Source organism: Mytilus trossulus, chromosome 12 (assembly GCF_036588685.1).
Source record: "Mytilus trossulus isolate FHL-02 chromosome 12, PNRI_Mtr1.1.1.hap1, whole genome shotgun sequence".
NCBI classification, from domain to species: Eukaryota; Metazoa; Mollusca; class Bivalvia; order Mytilida; family Mytilidae; genus Mytilus; species Mytilus trossulus.
The window spans coordinates 10,794,315-10,815,617 of record NC_086384.1 but is presented as its reverse complement, the minus strand read 5'-3'; the positions used below and the strand labels follow the sequence as shown (position 1 = coordinate 10,815,617).

Below are 21,303 nucleotides of genomic sequence, written 5' to 3'. Positions count from 1 at the left end.
ACGTTCTGCTATGTAAAACATTTCCAATCATTGAATTATTTCACGATTGCCGACTACGTTGAACTCTACTATCCCATCCAACTCAACACAAGACTCTTCAATTAAACTCGAATCAAAACTGCTGAAATGCTAAATAAACCACGACGCCGAAAATTTAAAGCATTAATAATAAAAAAAAATCTCAAAAATTGCTCGAATAATACCAAAACAATCTACTCATGGGGACAAAAAACAATAGTGTTTTTTTCGAAATGTAAATTTAAAGAAAATGGATTTATCAATGATTTTTTTTATCCCATACAACATACTAACTACTCTCTGGGATAAAACTTCAAGTAGCAGTGGCATCGGCCCGATGGTAATACAGATGAATCAAAGACACATGAGACTCACCAGTGGCGCTCAACAAAAGCTGCCGAAAAGCCATATGATATACGAAGCCGAAGAGGAGCATTTAATGAAAAACACTGTTTCAGAAAATATTTTGAATTAAGGAATATATGTCCCACATGTTAAGCAGTGGTTCAATGCCAGGCTTTTACTTTACTTCATTCTTGTGTATTTATGTCTATAGCTCTTCATCCTTCCATTAACCTCCGGCTTATTTAATATTTTGACCTCAAGCATCACTGAAGAGACATTGATTGTCGAAATGCACATCTGGTGTAGAAACATTACAACCGTGTATATTATTACTACCACGTGCACTGGTTCAAAGCCTGTGCTGGTAAACTGATAATCCCCTCAGGTATAATTAGTCCAGAACCTCGGTATCATCATGACAATATGGATGTTGTGTTATTAAAATGGCCTTTTAAAAAATATTGTTGAATTATTTTAGATGACAGAAAATATCCCCCTCATGCAAAGCTTTGATTCCTTGCCACCAGGCTTTAGTTATTCATTTTTTCCTTTTAATAGATTTTATCGTTTGATCCCTTAAATGCGCATATGGTACATCTTCGAACGGTGTTTGTTGAAATATCCAAATTACTGTTTCTGTCCCTAGTGGTTTGCCTTTGTCAGTAAATGGTAATTCTTTGAATTTGTGGTTATACATACATTTCGTCTTCTTATTTTAGTTTACTTCCTGGCTGTTTTGGTTCGAGCTACACTTAAAATTCTTGTGTAGGCGAGTGACACGTCTGGAATAACAAATTATAAGCCTGATATATTTTGATTACTTTTAACAACCACTTGATCGATTGTAAAGTCTGGTATCTTCAATTAGTTTTTATGCCGATATGGTATATCATGTATTACCACAGTTTACCTCAACCATGGTCACTGTAACTTACACCTTTGGACAGAATAGCCTTATCTATCATTTTAAAGACAGTAGACTTACAATTAATTAAAATAGCATCAATAGCAGTTTATGTAAGCACAGAAGTGATGACACAGATACACTGAAAAGATGTAGTGTTCACTTTGTAAAGTTATTCTACTACAATGTCGATTTTTAATGTCGATTTTCAAATTTTGAAATTATTACGGACTAATACTTTCAGTTACAATGCTGGTGTGATGTAAACGACAACAACAATAACTGTAGTTAACGAGCACAAATCTAGATATCTGTACTCAATTGCAAGTTCTGTTTAGTTTGTTAATCTCATTGAATGTTTGGAGTGGAAGTGAAATGCATATGCATTTAAATTCAATCATAGCATGCGGAATATTTTTTCCATGGTTTTAAAGCCCATTATATCATGCATTATATTCATAGTGGGCATCGCCTTAGTATATTATCATTCCTTGAGTACATGACATCGTATGGCCTGGTAGTAGTTTAATAACAGGGAAATTCTCAAAATCAATTTGGTTACGGATTTCTTCCACCTCATATTGTATTATTCAAGGCTTTTCGTTCATAATAACATTCGGCTCAATTTTAGTTGTTATAGTGCGTTCTTAATCGATTGTGCCGGTTAGAACATCTTTTGATTACAACTCAGGAATGTTTATCTTGTTACACTGCTTTCCATACACGCAATATGGAGACAACTTCATTACATGTCATGGTCAAGTCACGCCTCATTCTGGTACAGTTAAATACTTGTATAATCGAAGTAAAGATAAAGTCTTATATTCCCTCAAATGATTTTTATTTGGTCAGATATCAAAATTATCGACAATATAATAAAACGTTCTTTTACTTCAGAATATGATTTCATTTTGAAGTGTCAATGTAAATCAAATAAGCTTAGAATAATTCTTTATCATTTCAAAAATCCTAATATGGATAGACATGCGCCCTTGATAAAATATCAAAAACCTTTTACCAGAACCTCTTAGTCATCTTAGTTGTCTGACATTTATGAATTTCGTTTTCATACTTCAAGAGAATGAGAAATTGAATTAAGGAGACATATGGTAGATTCCACAGTAGCTTTGCATGATAGCAGAAACACGATTATTGTTTTGACATTTTTACTCTTTGAGTATGTTTGTTTTGTTCATACATCGTTGACAATGTAATGGAATTTGATGCGACTGTCATACAAGTGAGAGGTTTAGCTAGCTATAAAACCAGGTTCAATCCACCATTTTCTACATTAGAAAATGCCTGTACCAAGTCAGGAATATGACAGTTGTTATCCATTCGTTTGATGTGTTTGGACTTTTGATTTTGCCTTTTGATTTTGGATTTTCCTTTTGAATTTTCCTCGGAGTTCGGTATTTTTGTGTTTTTACTTTTGAATATTTCATATTTTGCGTATACTAAGGTTATGTTCAGGTAAAACTATTATAGTGGAAACTCATATCACTTTTTATTCGATTTTGATTTTGTTTTCTTGTGTAATTAGGTTTGATCATCTTAACAATATTTATTCTACTTATCTTCATTTTTTATATAGAATAGGTACTCAAACTTGCATTTTATATTTTGTTGCAAGAAACGCATGGACTGAATATCTGTTCGCTGCCGTTAGTTCCCTTTCCAAACACTTGTTCAAATTTTATTGTTTTTGTTTTAAAATGTTGCAAATCGCTGTTAGATTCGACATTGGATTTTTTATTCTATCTTTAATTATGGTCTTTATGCATTTCAATTTACACAAAAGCTTAAGTTGGGTGTATTAAGGGTTATTCTTGTTGTTTAATTAGATTTGGATTTTTACCAAATGATTCCTTGATTTAAAGGAAACGAATTGAGATTTCATCAATAAGGCGAAGTGTTATTTTAATTCTGTTTTCAAATAAGGTCAACAGTAGTAACCTATCTGTAAATCTAGAAAATTCATTAAAACTTTGGGATTTGCATAATGCATTTAGCGTTCACTTGCGAATGATATAAGATTTTGAACAGAAAACAACCTTTTCTTCCAAAATTGTATTCAGCATGAAAAGGACTACTAACGTAACTTTTGGTATTAACTGTCAACACATGTTCGTTAGTGAAGATTTTCTTGTCGCTAATGTAACTAGATAACGGAAAACGTGAAAATGTCTCGTTTTGTCGTCTTCATGCGTTTCAATATGTACTACAGTTACTATTCAGTAAATGAAACGTTAGTTTCGTTGTTCAAATATATTTTAATTTTTACCAAATAAATAATAAATTAAGGAAAGCGAATTGAACATTTAATGTAAAAAAGTACACCATTTTATCGATTCAGTAAATGACAAATAGCAAATATTGATGTCCCTGATTGTTTGGTGATGTGATTGGCTGTATCATTTTTTGTGATTCTTAATTTAGATTAATGAAATGAATGAAAACTTATTTTGATGATCATTTTTTTTTCAATCAATGATGAGAGATTGCCTCTCCTTGACTTTATTCTTATTATTTAGAAGGTATTGGTTGTTGTTCCCTTGTCTTTCTTTCACTTGAAACGATCACTGTTTTCACTTTTAATTTGTCAAAATACTACACGTGCAAGCACATTGTGTTCTGTAAAATTGTTCCCTTTAAAATTGTTACACGATGATGACTGCCGTACCCAGGTTTTGACTATTTTATTTATTATGTCTGTTAAGTTCACGCATTTTAAATATAACGGAATTTGATGAGACTGTCATCAAAGTGAGAGGTTTAGTGCTATTAAACCAGGTTTAATCCACCATTTTCTACATTTGGAAATGGCTGTACCAAGTCAGGAATATGACAGTTTTTGTCCATTCGTTTTTGGTGTGTTTTTTCATTTGATTTTACCATGTGATTATGGACTTTCCGATTAGATTATCCTCTGAGTTCAGTATTTTTGTAATTTTACTTTTTAGACTATGAAAATTCTAGGAATGTTGTAACTTGTAGTTGATAAAATTACACTTACATTATTTCTTTTTTCGGAAAGATAAAAAGTTATAATCATACAATTTGTAAATGTTTCTTCTTGAAAAATGTCGCCGCGATATAGCCTTTTTGTGCTAATGCGGCGTGGAGCAACCAACAAACAATCAATCTTGAGAAATTGTTTTCAGGATTTGATAGATGCATATTTTTTACCGGTAAACTTTTGATAATATTTTAAAATATTTTGGTCATTCATGCTTACCTTTTCATTCTTTTTTTCAGATTAGTTTCTTTTCTACAAGTTCAGTGCTTAGCAGCAGAGATCGTTATCCTTATTTTCTGCGAACCATTCCATCAGACGTCAATCAAGCGCAAGCTATGGTAGAAATCGTTCGGATGTTAAACTGGACATATGTTTCGGTAGTTTACGAAGAATCTAGTTACGGAATACAGGTATTTTGTTCCTTTAGCAATGCAAGATGGAATTGGACAAATATTGTGTTAATTATATATATAAAAAAGAAGATATTGTATGACTGTCAATGCGACAACTTTACACAAGAGACCGAATGGCACAGAAATTAACTACTTTAGGTCATCGTACAGCCTTCGGCAATGAGCAAAGAACATTCTGCATTATCAGCTATAAAAGGCCCCGAAATGTAAAACAGCTGAAAAGAGGAAACTAACGGCTTACTTTATGTACAAAAAAATATGTTACACTTTAACAATCGACATACACTGAATTACAATATCCTGACTCGGGACAGGCACATAACTACAGAATATGGCAGGGTTAGATATGTAAGCAGGATCCCAACCCTCCCTTTAACCTGGTAAAAGTGGTTAAACAGTTCATCATAAGGCCGAACTATAAAATCAGTTGAAAAAGGCTTAAACTAATCATACGGATACAAATAGAAATACATATAATTAAAACACAGAGTGAATGTGGCCGGGTACTTGTATATCCCAACAACAAAAAGACGCCAAGTAAGGATCTGACAGCTATTTAAAAACCACTAACAACCTATCAAAAATCATAAATATAAGAGTAAGATATAAGTATATTTAATGATTTATATTTACAATAAGTCAGATGCCACTCCATTGATATTGCTTCATTCGCCAAATATAACCTAAACTATACAGATATATATCCGCATTAGAACCTAGACGGTTAATCTGTCATAAATTTGATTTAGGTCATTTGTCTCGACTATTTCAATTTATCTTCATTGAAAACATCAACAATTTCTGTTGATGGCTATTATATGTTAGATTTATGGTAGTAAGACTTTTATCTGTAAATTGAATTATATTCCTTATCCTTTTATAGTTATTTACAGTAATCTAATGTGTTTAAATGGGTATTTGTTATTTCTGTGGTGTTGATGACGCTAGGTTACAGAGTAGTAAACAATAATATTTCGATGACAGATAGTAATTGATTACAAGTGTATAAAATGAAATGATAATAATATAACATTGAGTTGACAATTCTGCTAATATGCAAAGACTCAATTATTCAGATATTGTTCGATTTACGCGAAACAATGATATAAATATATTCTATGAAATACAATTTAGTGTTTTTCTGGAACTTAGGAATGAAAATGTATAGAATAAAATTGCTTCTGACTTTTAAGCTGGCAATGAGATTAACAACTAATTTTACTAGATAAACAATCGTAGTTTCACTTAACAAACTTGAATTTACTCAAATAAAGTCCGCAGTAGTTTACCTATCTTCAAATCTACAACCTAATAAAACCGGAGAGATTCGCATAATGCAATTAGCGATAACCTAAGAACTAATATAAGATTTTGAACAGAACATAACCTTTTCCTTCGTAAATGTATTCAGCATTTAGGGGGGAATTGTTACGTTTTGTTTTATGTGTCAACATTTCATCTCAATGATAATACTAGACAAAAGCGAACGTAAACATATAATATATATATACCATTTCTAATATAAATATATGAGGTCGATAATTAAAATCAGAGTTAAAACACTTCATGGGTCTATGAACACTATGAAAAAAGGGACGAAAGATACCAAAGGGACAGTCAAACTCATAAATCTAAAACAAACTGACAACGCCATGGCTACAAATGAAAAAAGACAAATAGACAAACAATAGTACACATGACACAACATAGAAAACCAAAGAATAAACAACACGAACCCCACTAAAATGCTGTTTATCGTGGCGATGAGTACAGATTAGTACAATTAGTTACAGTTTTGGCTGATGGATCCGAATTATTGTCACATTAACCTATTATGTTTGTTTAGGTTGTTCATCAAATGTTATTATATAACGGGCATCTTAACAACAAACATACAAATGGGAGATTTAGCTAGCTATAAAACCAGGTTTAACTTGTCATTTTCTTCCGTAAATATATGAACCAAGTCAGGAGTATTGCTGGTGTTTTTCACTCGAGTCAAGTTTGATTGGTAGGAATTGTTCAAACTGAATTTGGCTTGAAATTCGGTATTTTTGTTATACTATTACATTACTATCTTTTCATGTCTTGCATTAATAAAGGCAACAGTAGTATACCGCTGTTCAAAACTCATAAATCCATGGACAAAATACAAAATCGGGGTAACAAACTAAAACCGAGGGAAACGCATTAAATATAAGAGGAGAACAACGACATAACACCGAAACGTAACACACACAGAAACGGACCAAGCATCAGACAAAACACCACGAGAATAACAAATATAACATGAAAACCAAATACATGAATTTGGGATAGACAAGTACCGTGCCACGTCTTATCTCAATATCTCAAAAATAAGAGAAGACGTATGTGTTCCTTTAACGAAGCTATTATTTTCATTTAATAATACTTTCTAGTAGATGGTATCCCCTTTGTAAACTATCCTACATTTGTTGACAGCATGTTTTTTGAATGCATCATTCCATTAACTTGAAATATAGAATACAGCATAAACACTTTTATATATTACATGTGTCTTATATATACAAATAATCCGCAACATTGCATTGTTGATAATTAAACAAAAAGAACGAGATAATTTAATTATTTCCATCCGTGTAAAACTAATCTAAACTTCCCATTACAATAAAAGAAACAACTAGAAGAATCTGCATATTAAGTATATTTTTCTCTTAGTATACGCTTTCCATTGCTTGCGGGTCCTATTAGAATGTCCTTGAAAGAGATTTGCTCATAACAAGAAAGTATTCGTAATAGCACCATTTAAATCATCATTTTGCAAATGTATTAGACATCAATATCCGCAAATGAAGATTATTTGAAGGATTCGTACAATTATTCAAATTAAATACTTTATAGGTCCCAGGACTATATCAAAACCGCATGAATTACATTCAATCAGTTGCAGTTTCTTAAGGTAATAATACAACAAATGTGAATTCAAACCACACCCATTGTGTTATCTTCATAATACGATTACCATATTACACATTTATCTTCTTATGCTTTGTCTAGGGATTTAACGAGCTTGAACAGTTATTGAAAGAAGCTAATATTTGTATAGCAACAACTGAAAAGTTAACAAAAGACTCTGGTGTGGCAGGACATGACACGTATGATGATATTGTTGACAAACTAAAATTGAAACCTAATGCTAGAGGTAATTTAAAAATCTAGTAGATATATGTTATGATTGTTGTATATGTAGTTCTGGCTATTTCAATGAAAACAGACACTGTCTTAGAATACTTTACCTTGAAATTGATAGTCCTATGTTGAATATGTATCGAAGCATCACTAAAACCTTGCAATGGAGAAATAAAATGTCAGCGATGTTTCTTAATTCTGTTTTTTTTTTCTTGCGCGTGTAATGTTTTTTGTGTAATGATTGTTACCCCTATATGGCTTTTTTCCATTACAGTAAGCCAAAATACCTTTTCTCTATTAAGGAATAAAAAACTGTTGAGTGTGTTTCCACTTTATGTACAAATGATGTTTGTAAACTTTTAAACAGCTTGTAAAATTGAGAAAAATATATTTCATAACTCTGAATTTTAAAAGGTACAAATATAACTCAATTTAAATTTGTTTTCCTTATTTGCTATCTACACCTCTATATTAAATATTTTAATATATGTCGCAGTTGTGGCCTCTCATACATTTTGATTATTCGAAATTAGGTGTAATAATTTTTGGATCCGACCAAGAAGTAGGTGAATTGATGGAGGCAGTTAAAAGAAGAAATGCAACAGGGATATTCACTTGGATAGGGAGTGATGGATGGGGAGGGCGTGGTCTTGCGTATCATGGAAAAGAGGAACAGGTAATATATATAGCTTAAGTTGTTTTCATGATAACGAAAAACGAACGCATGTCAATTTTATTCAAAAACGCTTTTTAAATGGTAAAGTTTTGACTAGAAACTACATCTGTAATATGATTTTCTGTCCCGTCGCCCTATTGTGTGTTTCTGATATCATTGAACTTATCCTATTACCAACCAATTAACCTCTTCTTGACCACTCTGTAGAGGAAGGTCCTTCATATTTTGTCTGGAGAATAAGTTTTTTCCTGTTTTAATCTATTAAATTGTTGAGCATTTGATATACTTTTTTTGTTAAATATTACTGAATACTTCTAACGTCAGTAAGTGCAAATCAAATAAGTCAAAAATTATTAGACAAAACTCAATCCGTTGGTTTTCTCTACTGAATTGTTTCAAATACTGTCATTCAAGCATTTTAAACATTTTATAATGTGTGGTATTCCAATTATTGACAATAGTTAAATGTCATACGGTGGTTGACATCCTCGTCCCTTAGTCTCTGATGGATAATCGCCCCATTGACAATGATACCATTTTTAATTATTGGTACTGTCAAATATTAAAGGATTATACGGCTTGGATCATGTTAATGTTCATAGCAAAGCCAATCATTATTGTTATACTGTAAACCAACTTATTTTCGCGGATACTATATTTCGCGTTTTACCCTTTCTTTACCACTTCGCGGCTATTTATTTTCGCGATTATCTGATTTACTTGATGAAGTTTATAAAGGAAAGATCAAAGATTGACATATTCGCGACAATTTATATTCGCGTTATTTTTGTACTCGCGAAAGTCGCGAAAATAAATCGCTCGCGAAAATTAGTTGTTTACAGTATATCGATACAATATAGAGCCGTTCGAAAGCTGACCGTACGCTGTACTAACTTTTTTCCAAATGAACCCAATGATTACAAAAGTCACGGTTCTTACTTCACGATGGAAGTTTTTAACAACCTTGACTGGCTATACAGCCCTCGTACGGTCGGTCGGTCCATACACCTGACTTTTCTTAACCAATCACGTGGTCAACTATGGTTCTAGACACCAGTCTGATATACACTATTACTTTATTTTGTCCCTTTTAAAATTGTTATACGATGATGACTGATGTACCAATATTTTGACTATTTTCTTTAGTGTGTCTGTTTTTTTAACGCATCAATGTAAATATTACGGAATTTGATGAGACTGTCATTAAAGTGAGAGGGTAAGCACTATAGAACCAGATTTAATCCACCATTTTCTACATTTGAAAATGCCTGTACCAAGTCAGGAATATGACAGTTCTTGTCCATTCGTTTTTTATGCGTTGTATTATTTGATTTTGCCATGTGGCACAACTTTTTGGAATTTTGGATCCTCAATGCTCTTCAACTTTGTACTTGTTTGGGTTTATAAATATTTTTGATTTGAGCGTCACTGATGAGTCTTATGTAGACGAAACGCGCGTCTGGCGTACTAAACATGCTAAATTATAATCCTGGTACCTTTGATAACTATAATGGACTTTCCGAATTGATTTTCCTCTAAGTTCAGTATTTTTTTTATTTTACTTTTTATATGATTATAATGATTATCATGATGCACTAATCGATGTTCATTTTAATTTTCCTTACAATTTAGTCGAGAAAAAAAATCTTCAATTATATCATGTGCATGTAAATTTCCAACATAAATAACTATAACACTATGAAGTTATTGGTATCGTTTCAAAATCTTACGATCATCTTTTGTAAGTTGATTAGCAGTTTTTGTCCTGCACTTTTGAAACGTCCTCGTTTTGGTATTGTAACAAAGGTAGCGTTGCATGCAAAAGAAGCGTGTGAATGGTTATTACAATGGAAAACAATATAATTAGACAAGACAAATGTGTTGTTATAATTAAGTGGTTTTACATTTTAAAAAGCATTTCATTCCAACAATTTCAATACAATATTAATTGAAATACTTTAAATTAATTTCCTTTTCAATTTAGCTTCATACTTTTGCAATTATAAACACATTACTTCAACAATTCATGCTAATTCCATAATCAGCTACATGGTTTCTTTCCAAGGTCAGCGATTCCTACATTACTTGATTAGCTATAAGGCATTGCTTTAAATTAATAGGTTGAAACCTTAAAGTACTACTTTCTAAATTGACCAGAAAAATAAACGAAAATAAAACCTTCTTGAAGTAGGATTAATTACCTACAAATTGTTGTTTAGAAATGGCTTCTTTTCTGTATTTTTTGGAGTGTTAAAACGTCGACCAAAAATTGTTTTGTAGTAACGGGGAATCTCTAATTAGCGTGTTAATGATTAACCTTAAGATATTATAAGTATTATCAAGCTCTGCAATTGTGGGGTTTTAACATTCCTACGGGTTGTTTAATTTTTTCAAGGATATCTTACAACTTTTTAAAGAAAAAAAAACATTACTTCAAATCACCGCATGCATGTGTAAATATGATATTTGAATTGTTTGACAACTTTAATTTATAAATGCATGTTTTATTATAAGCCTTTCTAATGAAATTTAGATTTTTTATTATTATTGAATAGTTTTATGGTATGTGCGTTTTAGACATGTACTTCATAATAAATTAAACTTGATTGTATTATTCATATTTGGTCGAAACCTACTTGTACCATCCTAGAGACAGAATTGCATGAACTCTAAAAGTTGCAAAACCGAGGCATTGACAGGAAAAACACCTCCTTATATACAAAAACATAATCCATATGTAACATGTTGAGATAAACGGGATCTTAAACATTTCTCAACATTTAGTTTTCTTGGATTTTGTTTTACCGTTTGAACAGATTTACATTAAATGCAAAATATAAAGACAAATATCATGGCTCTTACAATAAACTTAGTTTTCACGAGCTCCACAATGCTCTGTGTTTGTTTGATGTATATCAATGTCGCGACCAGTTGATTTTCGACAACACACTCGAAAGTTGATTACTTCCTATCATCAATCACTGAATGATTATTAGTCGATAACAACTTATACATTCGTAATAATTATATTTAAAAACCTGCATATATAAAAAAAAAAAAAAAAAAAAAAAAAAAAAAAAAAAGATGTGGTATGATTAACAACTCTCTAGAATAGACTAAATAAAGCAGAAATAAACAGGTTTAGATCATCGAACAATCTTCAACAAAGAGCAGAGTTTATTATTGATGCATATTTTGGTTCTATAATGTTAATATCATTAGAATTACAAGAAACTCGTTGATATGACTTTAAGAAACCAAAAGAATCTTTTAGCTGAATATTCATCCAGTTGAAAATATTGGCATGTTAAACCTCAAAATATGTATAAATTATCATCATAAATCTTTAGGCAAAATGTCTTTTGTAAAAAGGGGTTCATAATAAAATTGAGAATATAAATGGGGAATGTGTCAAAGAGACAACAACCCGACCATAGAAAAAACAACAACAGAAGGTCAGCAACAGGTCTTAAATGTAGCGAGAAATTCCTGCACACGGCGGCGTCCTTCAGCTGGGTCGTTTTTCAGTTGTTTGATAAAATCAGACCAATGATATATCTTTTTCCAATATGTCACAGTGTTAACGTCCGGTGAACTAACATTTTACTTGAGCAACGTCATTTTTTATTCTGTAACTGTACCGAATGCCTTTCAGATTTAAAAACAGTGCAATCGTGTCGCACGTTTGTTAAGACACAGCTACAATGGTCAACAAAACGTGTTTAAGTGGCATTAAATGCAAGACAGTGTCTTGTTCGGTCAATCTCCCTCATTACCCTGTTTGTGTCTATTTGTGTCAGGAGCAAATATTGAGATGAGATGACTTGGTTTAAATGAAATTACATGAAACATAATATGCCATTAAAGAAATGTAAAATAGAAAATTGTTTCCTGGTATGTCCTTTATTGAAAAAAAAAATTCAATGCATAACAAATAAACTCTTAGCCGTACGTAGCAACTTATATAATGCAAAATTGAGGTGTCTGTAATTATGGTTGAAGATTGTGAGTTTTTAAAGTCATACCATCTATAAAATATATCCAAAAGTAGAACATAACAAAGGTTTGTGCCGAAAATAATGATAGTACCATGATTATATATAACGCATTTTCACATATCAGCCTTTGATGTTTGGCTAATTAAAGTATAATTTCCGCCATATTGAATTTTACCGTGGTGCATTTTTTTTCAGACTGCCTTCCTATCTGAAATCAAAGAATTATACAAGATAAAGTTTTGTGCAAAGTTGTATGCTTGTAGCAGGATGTGCACAAGTTTTCACGAAGTCGCCGTACTATTGGGTTTAATGGTCCTGGGAGTTTTAATCGTGCAATGCGATAAACTTTTTTGGAAACGACAAGACAAAGAAAATTTTTAATTATATTAATGTTCCATGGTTAAAGGACAGGAACTCCTTCTTGAAACACTTTGTTTTAGTTTAATTGAAATTCATTAAATTCTAACTCGCACTTTTCCCATAATTTTTTTTTTCATTAGTTTAATATTGAGTCAGATATAACAACTTTATATTGATATGTATACGATATATGAATTTCTCTGTAAGTATGTACCCTTTTCAATGTCAAATTATCTAGTATATATTTACACTGTAAAAGTAGTTTGTGAGAGTGCGTTAGGAACGGGAAAAGTTTATGTTTCGTTTTCTATTTATTTTGTTCGGGACTGTATTTTGTTTCAATTTAGACCTGACCACTGTGACTTCTGGTTATCAGTCGCAGCTGCTTCAGTTGACCCTTCAGGATCTTTATCAAATTCAATGAATAAATAAAACGCATAAGAGTTTGTCTTGAACAGACAACAGCTATTATTAGTTTTATACATCCTTGCATTTTAACGTATAAATTAAGCAAATGATTGAAAATTATTTCTGGATGGTCACTGATGGAGAAGTTTTAATTATGCCTTACCACAAACGATTCCAACGAATACCACCTAAAGGAAAACCACCGTATTACGTTGAGCGTTATTTAGTTGAAAGGATTATTATTGCACTTTTATTTACTGGTGGAGAAAAGACGAAACATTTTTAATATCAACGTGTTTATTCGATAAACGTCTGACTTGATTTCTCTGATTGTTCATGTTAAAAGAAAATGTTTATTGATTAATAGTATGTCGTTTCGAATTGTAGATTGAAGTTAAAAGATTTAAATCAATGTACCTTCTGCTTGATTTTCACTTCTTTTAGGCTTTTAGTAAGACTTTTTAGTACGTTGAGTTTCAGGAGATTTTTTATCATTTTTAATTTTTGTGGATTCATTTTTTAATTTGTTGTTATTCATTACTGTTTCAGGTAATTGATTAATGTTTTCCTGTCTGACAAAACTAACGGCTTGATTTATATACAAAAAATTAACGAAAAAAAATATGTAACACATCAACATACGACAACTACTGAATTACGGGCTCCTGACTTGGGACAGTGTTATACATATTTAATGTGGTGGGGTTAAACATGTAAGCGGGATCCAAACCCTCCCCGTAACCTGGGACAGTGATGTAACAGTTCAACGAACTATAATAATAGTTCTTGCTGGATTTTGTCCATGGTTCAGTTCTGATATAAAAATTGGATCTGTATTCTGCTCTCATTGTGTAGTGAAATTTATCTTCCATCTCCGACAAAAAAATCAGACTATAAGTCATTTTCAATATTTGCAAATGATTTGTCATGTCATTATTTGTGTTGATAGAGTAAACAGAACTAAATAAATAAATAAGTAAGCGGTTCTTGTATATTTCATACAAGCAATACAAACTACTATAAACATAAACTAGTTATACTGTTTACCAATGCCATAACACTGTTTTTATTGATACGTATTGTGTCCATTTTATGAACGGGCTTTGTCGTTTCTATTGAACAACTCGAAGTTCCTTGTTAACAGTTCTGTACAATGTAATTAATAAGTCTAAGACGATTCCGATGTACGATGAATGAATAATAATTGAAAACTTTAACTATATGATAACCATTTGAATAATCAGAACTCTTGAGTAAACATAAACAATTATTTTTTGCCTCGAAATATATATCAAGTTTCTGCACATTGTTTTTTATTTGATGCTGTATTTTATTGCTTCATGTATTTTATTTGTGTTCGGGTCCATCCAATTTCGTTACCTCATGTTTGAATGTAAAATCAAATCCTGATCTAGACAAAAATGGTCCTTTTTTATAACACTTAGAAAAGTAATCGTGTTGATTAAAACATGATTGTCTAATCAATACGACATATTTTTACTATTGTCTCATCCGTCATTTAGAACTATCATGGCTTCTGATTTTCGTATACTTTTCTCCTTTTTTTTATTTTTCCAGTTATGATGTAATTATTTATATTTTGTGTATCATGGTAATTAAAAGACAATTCATTAATAAATCTCTTTTGATAATATATTAGGTTTTCCCACCAATCTTGGTTTCACTAAAATAATTCTAGATATTTCATATACTAGTATGTTAAACTTTGAACCAACCTGTTCTTTGTCTCAATTGTTAGTCATTTTTTTTTCAAACAACTTTTTGTTTTCTTGCTTTTGTCCATGGTATAATATTCTGATACCAATATTTTATCTATATTCTTCTCTCATAATGTAGAACAACTTATCTTCCATCTCCGACAATTAGGTCGCAACATACCTATCAGTCTATAAGGCATTTCAGTATAAGCAAATGGTTTGTCCTGTCATTACATTTGTTCATAGGGTGAACAGAACTGAATAAATAAATAAGTAGGCGGTTCTTGTATATTTCATAAAAGCAATACACACTGCTATAAACATTAACCAGTTATACTGTTTACCAAGGACATAACAAGGTTTTATTGATGCGTGTTGTGTCCTTTTTATTAACGGAATTTGTCGTGTCTATTGAACAATTCGAAGTTTCTTGTTAATGTTTCTGTACAATGTAATTAATAAGTTCAGGACTTTACCGATGTACGACGAATGAATAATAATAGAATTCTTCTTTAACTGGATAATAACCATTGGAATTATCAGAACTCATGATACGTTTCATGGTCAACATTCACAATTCATTATAGCCTCGAAAGATATTTTATCAGAAAATTCACCCTCGCTTTGAGATCGTTTGAGAATGCACACATGACTACAGTTTTTACAATTTTGAACAGAGTAAAAATGAATTAGAATAAATAAGTCAACCACATCTGATAAAATAAAACGTGCATTAAACATGTTAAACTTGAAACTTTATATCTGTTTTGTTTATAGGATACTGCTAACATTACAAGGTTTTCTTCAAAGGGCTACTTCATAGAGTATCTAACGAGTTTCAGATTCTTTATAACGGGTTGATTTATATTTTCAACTACAATTATTTCTTTTTAACTTACATATATAGACCTTTGATAGTATACTGGATTATAGGAAAGTCTAATTCATCTGCCAGCAACACGAAAGAACTTTTTTAATAAAAGAAATGTCTTTTTCACATTTATCTTTTTATATATTTTCTTTAACCAGGTTGAAGGTGCTATAACAACACAACCATTAGCATACGAAGTAAAAGGATTTAAAGATTATTTCTTAAAGTTAAAACCAGGCAGTAATCATCGGAATCCTTGGTTTATTGAATACTGGGAACAACAATTCAAATGTAAATATAGAGATAGTCCCTGGACACCATATAACGAGAACTTTATAAAGGACTGCACAGGAAACGAATCGTTTGATCTAGACACATTTGATATGGAGGCTCAATTACAGTTTGTCAGTGATGCTGTTCTAGCTTTTGCACATGCCATAAAGGTATACGTTATCACATACTGTAAACCAACTTATTTTCGCAGATACTTTATATCGCGTTTAACACTTCTTGGTAAACTTCCTAACTATTCAATTTCGCGACTATTTCATTTCGCGGTATTGTAATGTTCTTAGTGTAGTTTAATTTGAATTTATTCAAGTTTTACATATTCGAGACAATTAATATTTGCGTTATGAACGTTGCGAAAATATATCAATCGCGAAAATAGGTTGATTTACGATTTGAAATAAGAGATGAGTTATTTTTTTTATTCTAATGATACAAATTATCGCCAAAGATCAAGGGACAAGGATAAAAACCCAAATATATCACAGTATATAAATTGTGAAAACCTACTTATGTTATCCATAAAGCTTGAAAATTTATCAGCAAACTCATTGAATGTTTAACTGTTCTTTTTTTAATTTTCACATTAACGATTATTAAGAATTATATGCTTCTTATGATTATCTAAAATATATTACTAGTCGCTTCCCCGCCGACAAAAAATGGTATTAGCTGTGTGACATACAAAACATATGGTTTTCTCATGGATTGTATGCCTTTTCACAACAAGTCTAAATACAAAGAAGGGTCTAATTCTTGTATGCTGATATATTAACTTTTCTTTGTGTAGCAATTCTCAAGTGCATTTTAAAAAGACAAAAGATGATGTCTATAATTATAAATATTCTTAAAACGATAGAATCCGACACAAACGTGTTCAATGGATTTTCTCAGGGACAATACATTTGCATAGATATTTAAACTCACGCGAATAACATTTAATATCTCATAAAATAGTTATCAAAGGTACCAGAATTATGAGTTAGTACGCCATAAGCGCGTTTCGTCTACTTGAGACTCATCAGTGACGCTCATATCAAAATATTTATACAGCAAAACAGGTACAAAGTTGAAGAGCATTGAGGATCTACAATTCCAAAACATTGTACCGAATACGGCTAGGGTAATCTATTACTGGGATAAGAAAACAAAAGTTAAACAATACAAAGAAGATGATAAGGTAATATTTTGATATTTTCAGAATATGCACCGAACAATCTGTCCAAATACCGAAGGGTTATGTGATGCTATGAATCCGATAGATGGTGAAACACTGAAAAAGTTTCTTTTAGAAGTGAAATTTAAAGGTACAGTAAAATTGTATAATATAAAAGTTTTAACTTCTATACTTATTTGTAACAAACAGATATTATTATTAACATACGCTTATGAATGAAAGGAAATATAAAGCTTACTTCAATACGACAACAGTGAATCCACATGATGAAACTAAAAACGGTAATAACTTTAAAACAAAACCTAATAAGTAGAGCTTGACTGGTCTGTTATTCAATTTGAGAAGATTCAAGCAGTCAAGCATGATAAATTTAAATTTTACAGACATTATGAACAGCTGATCTGTCTGTCAATAATATTTCCGATGATACCAACAATTTCCCTTTAGCAATACATGTCTTTTCGATTTATTGTAATGGTGTTATTATTTACCGTGTAAAAGAAAAAGTATTGACGTCGCGTCAGTTTTAATGTCTTTAATTGGTACAGGGAGAGGGTTAAGATCTCGGAGGGTTGTCCAATTCAATTCATTGCAAAATTGAGAATGGAAATTGGGAATCTGTCAAAGAGACAACGACACTACCATAGAGCATACAACACCCGAAGTCCACAAATGGGTCTTCAATTCAGCGAGAAGCTCATGCACTCGGATGAGTCATTCAGCTTGTCCCTAAACAAAACAGTACAATAGTTCAGTGGTAATGGACGTCATACTAAACACCGAATGTGTGTATCTTTTCTGACTGTATAATAATCAGTTGAACTTGTTGGGAGTTAAAGCAAATGTAAGTCATGATTATCAGGTACTCGTTTGATATACCGAGCGATACTCAAGTATTCGCTTGGTAAAACATTTACAAAATGGAAACACAAAATTGTCCATTTAAAATGTCGTTGGTCGTTGTCTTATAAACGTAAAACCCTCAATATTATTACAGAAAACTAGATAATAGTCCTATGAATTTTATACCATAGTTAACAGCTCATTTAATACATGTACTAATTATGTAAACTGACAATAATCCAATCTAGTAAGTAATTGACTGCTGATGAAACTATTTACTCTGACAGTATACACTATGACTAAAATTAGCTTAAAGTGAAAGATTTGGAAAAGTTTTTTGTACATGGCCTACCTCTGGTTGGGAGAATTTTAAATGACAGCTAAGCGGAAACATTCGAATCGTATTCTAATTTTAATTGATTTTATTTAATATTTAATTTCCCGGCATGCGCTCTCAATAAAAAAATGTTTTTGTTTGTTAAAGCTTTGAAAGAAAGCAACAACATTCTAACAGGAGAGAGTATCATTTTGTTATTCGATACTCATTACTACTGAGCGATTCTCGCGAACTCGATTACTCGTTGACGTCCCTAAGTAAAACACATAATTATATTCATTTCAATTTGTTCAAAAGCTTCGAGTAAGGTTAATACATAATACAAAATTTCATATGCCTATCGTGCATCAATTCTTCGGTTGTAACTTTGAATCGTGTAGCTACTGCGGCAACGTTCATTGTTGGGCTCGAGCCGACAATTGTATAAACAGCTTATTTTCTTTTGATATCAGTAGTCATTATGTCGTGATGGAACTGAAATTGTTTCATATCTCGTGTTTAAACTTTTTTCCTCCAGAAATTGTATTTATAATTGACACTGTCAGAACTGGAATGCTGCGTGGTGAAACATCAAAAGTGATCTTGGTATTGATATTAGGTCATTCGAGATTCAATGAATTGTATAACATGACATAGAAGAAACTAAAATAGAACTTCACTACTATAAACCCTTTCAATTCATCGATACCTCAAGCTTGTCAGTCATTTTCTTTATTCTAGATAGACATCATTTCAAATAGAAATCAAAACAGCTTTTTATATACTGGTGAAAAAACGCATCTTAGATACCAAGATTAAAATTGTTTGCACCAGACGTGCGTCTCGTCTACAAAAGATTCATTCGTGATGTTCAAATAAAAAAAGTAAAAAGGACCAAACAAAGTACGAAGCTAAAAGGCAAAACTACAAAGGTTTTGTAAAATAAAACTATTGTAATATATTCCTGACGTAGAAAATCCTATGTATTTAAACAAAAAAAACCAAAGTTTTATAAAAAGGTTAATTTATAAGTATGAACATTTGTCATTGAGTGGTAATTCATGAACTGACGACTGGTCTGTTGATGCTTTCATGGAGAAACTTTAGCAAACGTTAAACTATGTATAAACAATTTGAAAACTTTACCTTGAATCCTACTGCCTTATATTTTATGTCTAGGACTCATCGTGATTTTCGTGAACTATTGCTACGAGTAAACAAATTTTGTAATCATAACTAATTTTTAAAGGGATTTCACAACATAGGGGCTAGGGTAACACTAAACATTAGCAAATGTATAAATGAAGGCAACAGTGGTATTCCGTTGTTCGAAATTCAAAAATCGATTGAAAAAAATCAAATCCGGGTTTCAAACTAAAATTGAGAGAGACAAATGAAATATAAGAGGAGAACTACGACGACACAACAGAAACACTTCATTAAAATGTAACACACACAGAAACGAACTATAATATAACAATGGCCAGTTTCCTGACTTGGTACAGGACATTTTACTAAAAAAAAAATGGTGGGTTGAACCTGGTTTTATGGCATGCCAAACCTCCAGCTTTTATTGCAATGTTAAATATAACATTAAAATGACAACATTACAATATAAACAGTATTCATTAATCAAATCCACAATATTATAATATTGTTTGCAATGAAATCATAAACATGTTATTTACCACTAATTTGATATATTTTAAATATAAAAAAAATATTTTGATATATTTGAACTTAAGTTCAGAGGTCGACAATGAAAGACAAATGTAGGAAAATAATCTGGCAAAAAATAATAAAATTAATTCAAATAACAATAAATAAACTAATTGAGCTACAATAAAAAAATATCTGCAACTACTTAAAACAGAAAAAAACGACAAATCAAACATTAAGGTATAAAAATGATATGTTTTGTTTTTGTTTAATTGTATATTACATTCAGCGAAAATTACTTAAAGTTAAGTAACGAAAATTTACTGATTACAACCAACAAGACGACGTTGGTTGTCTATTTTTGTGGAAAATATAGAATATAAATTTTGATTTATATAAAATAAGGATCACAAATTTAATAGGCACAATCACAAAACGTTTGATATATCATAATCCAGAACTTATCTGAGTTGTTTATGTTCATATGTCAAGGCAAAAGATGTTATGACTCAAATATTGATCAAAATGAAAAAAATAGATGAAAATAATAAAGAATGTAGTGTTTCCTTATGTCTTAAAAGACATGTGATCATTATAGAAATGTAGCTAATATGTATCCGTTTGATAGCTTGGTCATATCGTCTTCGAAAAGCCAATTAGTGTTTTTATTAGTATCACAGATCGCTTAGGGTATTCAAACCCCATAAGTCGATGAATTACAAACTACACCACAACCAGCAGTAAAAAATACGATTAGGGAAACAGCGGTCAATAAGCACTACACATACAACTAACGATTGAGCTATACAAAAATCGTACATAAAATTCGGACGAAAGATAGTTGATGTGTTATCAAAATAGAGAATGAACGCACATAGTTTATGATCGACAACTCTCTTCTTTTTATGTTCCATGACATATTTGTATAAAAAAAAATAGAAAAAATCTTGAAAACATCGAGTGACTTAATTTTCTCAATTTTTTTTTATTAATATCATAAATATATACAAATTTCTATAATTTAACATAGTCGTATTCTTGGTTTGAAACAAATATAGAAACAATTGAATCTATTGTTTTTCGTTTTTTGTTTTGTTTTAATTTCTTCCGCATCTTTTT

The 21,303-nt window shown here is 31.2% G+C and overlaps 1 protein-coding gene across 1 annotated transcript in view; it reads left to right on the top strand.

Annotated features, from left to right (window-relative positions):
- Positions 1-21,303, top strand: part of LOC134692199 (metabotropic glutamate receptor 2-like) — a 46,041-nt gene that overhangs the window by 19,317 nt on the left and 5,421 nt on the right. Inside the window, exons 3-7 of the mRNA XM_063552649.1 lie at positions 4,526-4,696; positions 7,739-7,883; positions 8,404-8,546; positions 16,060-16,344; positions 17,391-17,496. Of these exons, the coding sequence (XP_063408719.1) occupies positions 4,526-4,696; positions 7,739-7,883; positions 8,404-8,546; positions 16,060-16,344; positions 17,391-17,496 (850 nt within the window). The remainder of the gene's footprint in view (positions 1-4,525; positions 4,697-7,738; positions 7,884-8,403; positions 8,547-16,059; positions 16,345-17,390; positions 17,497-21,303) is intronic.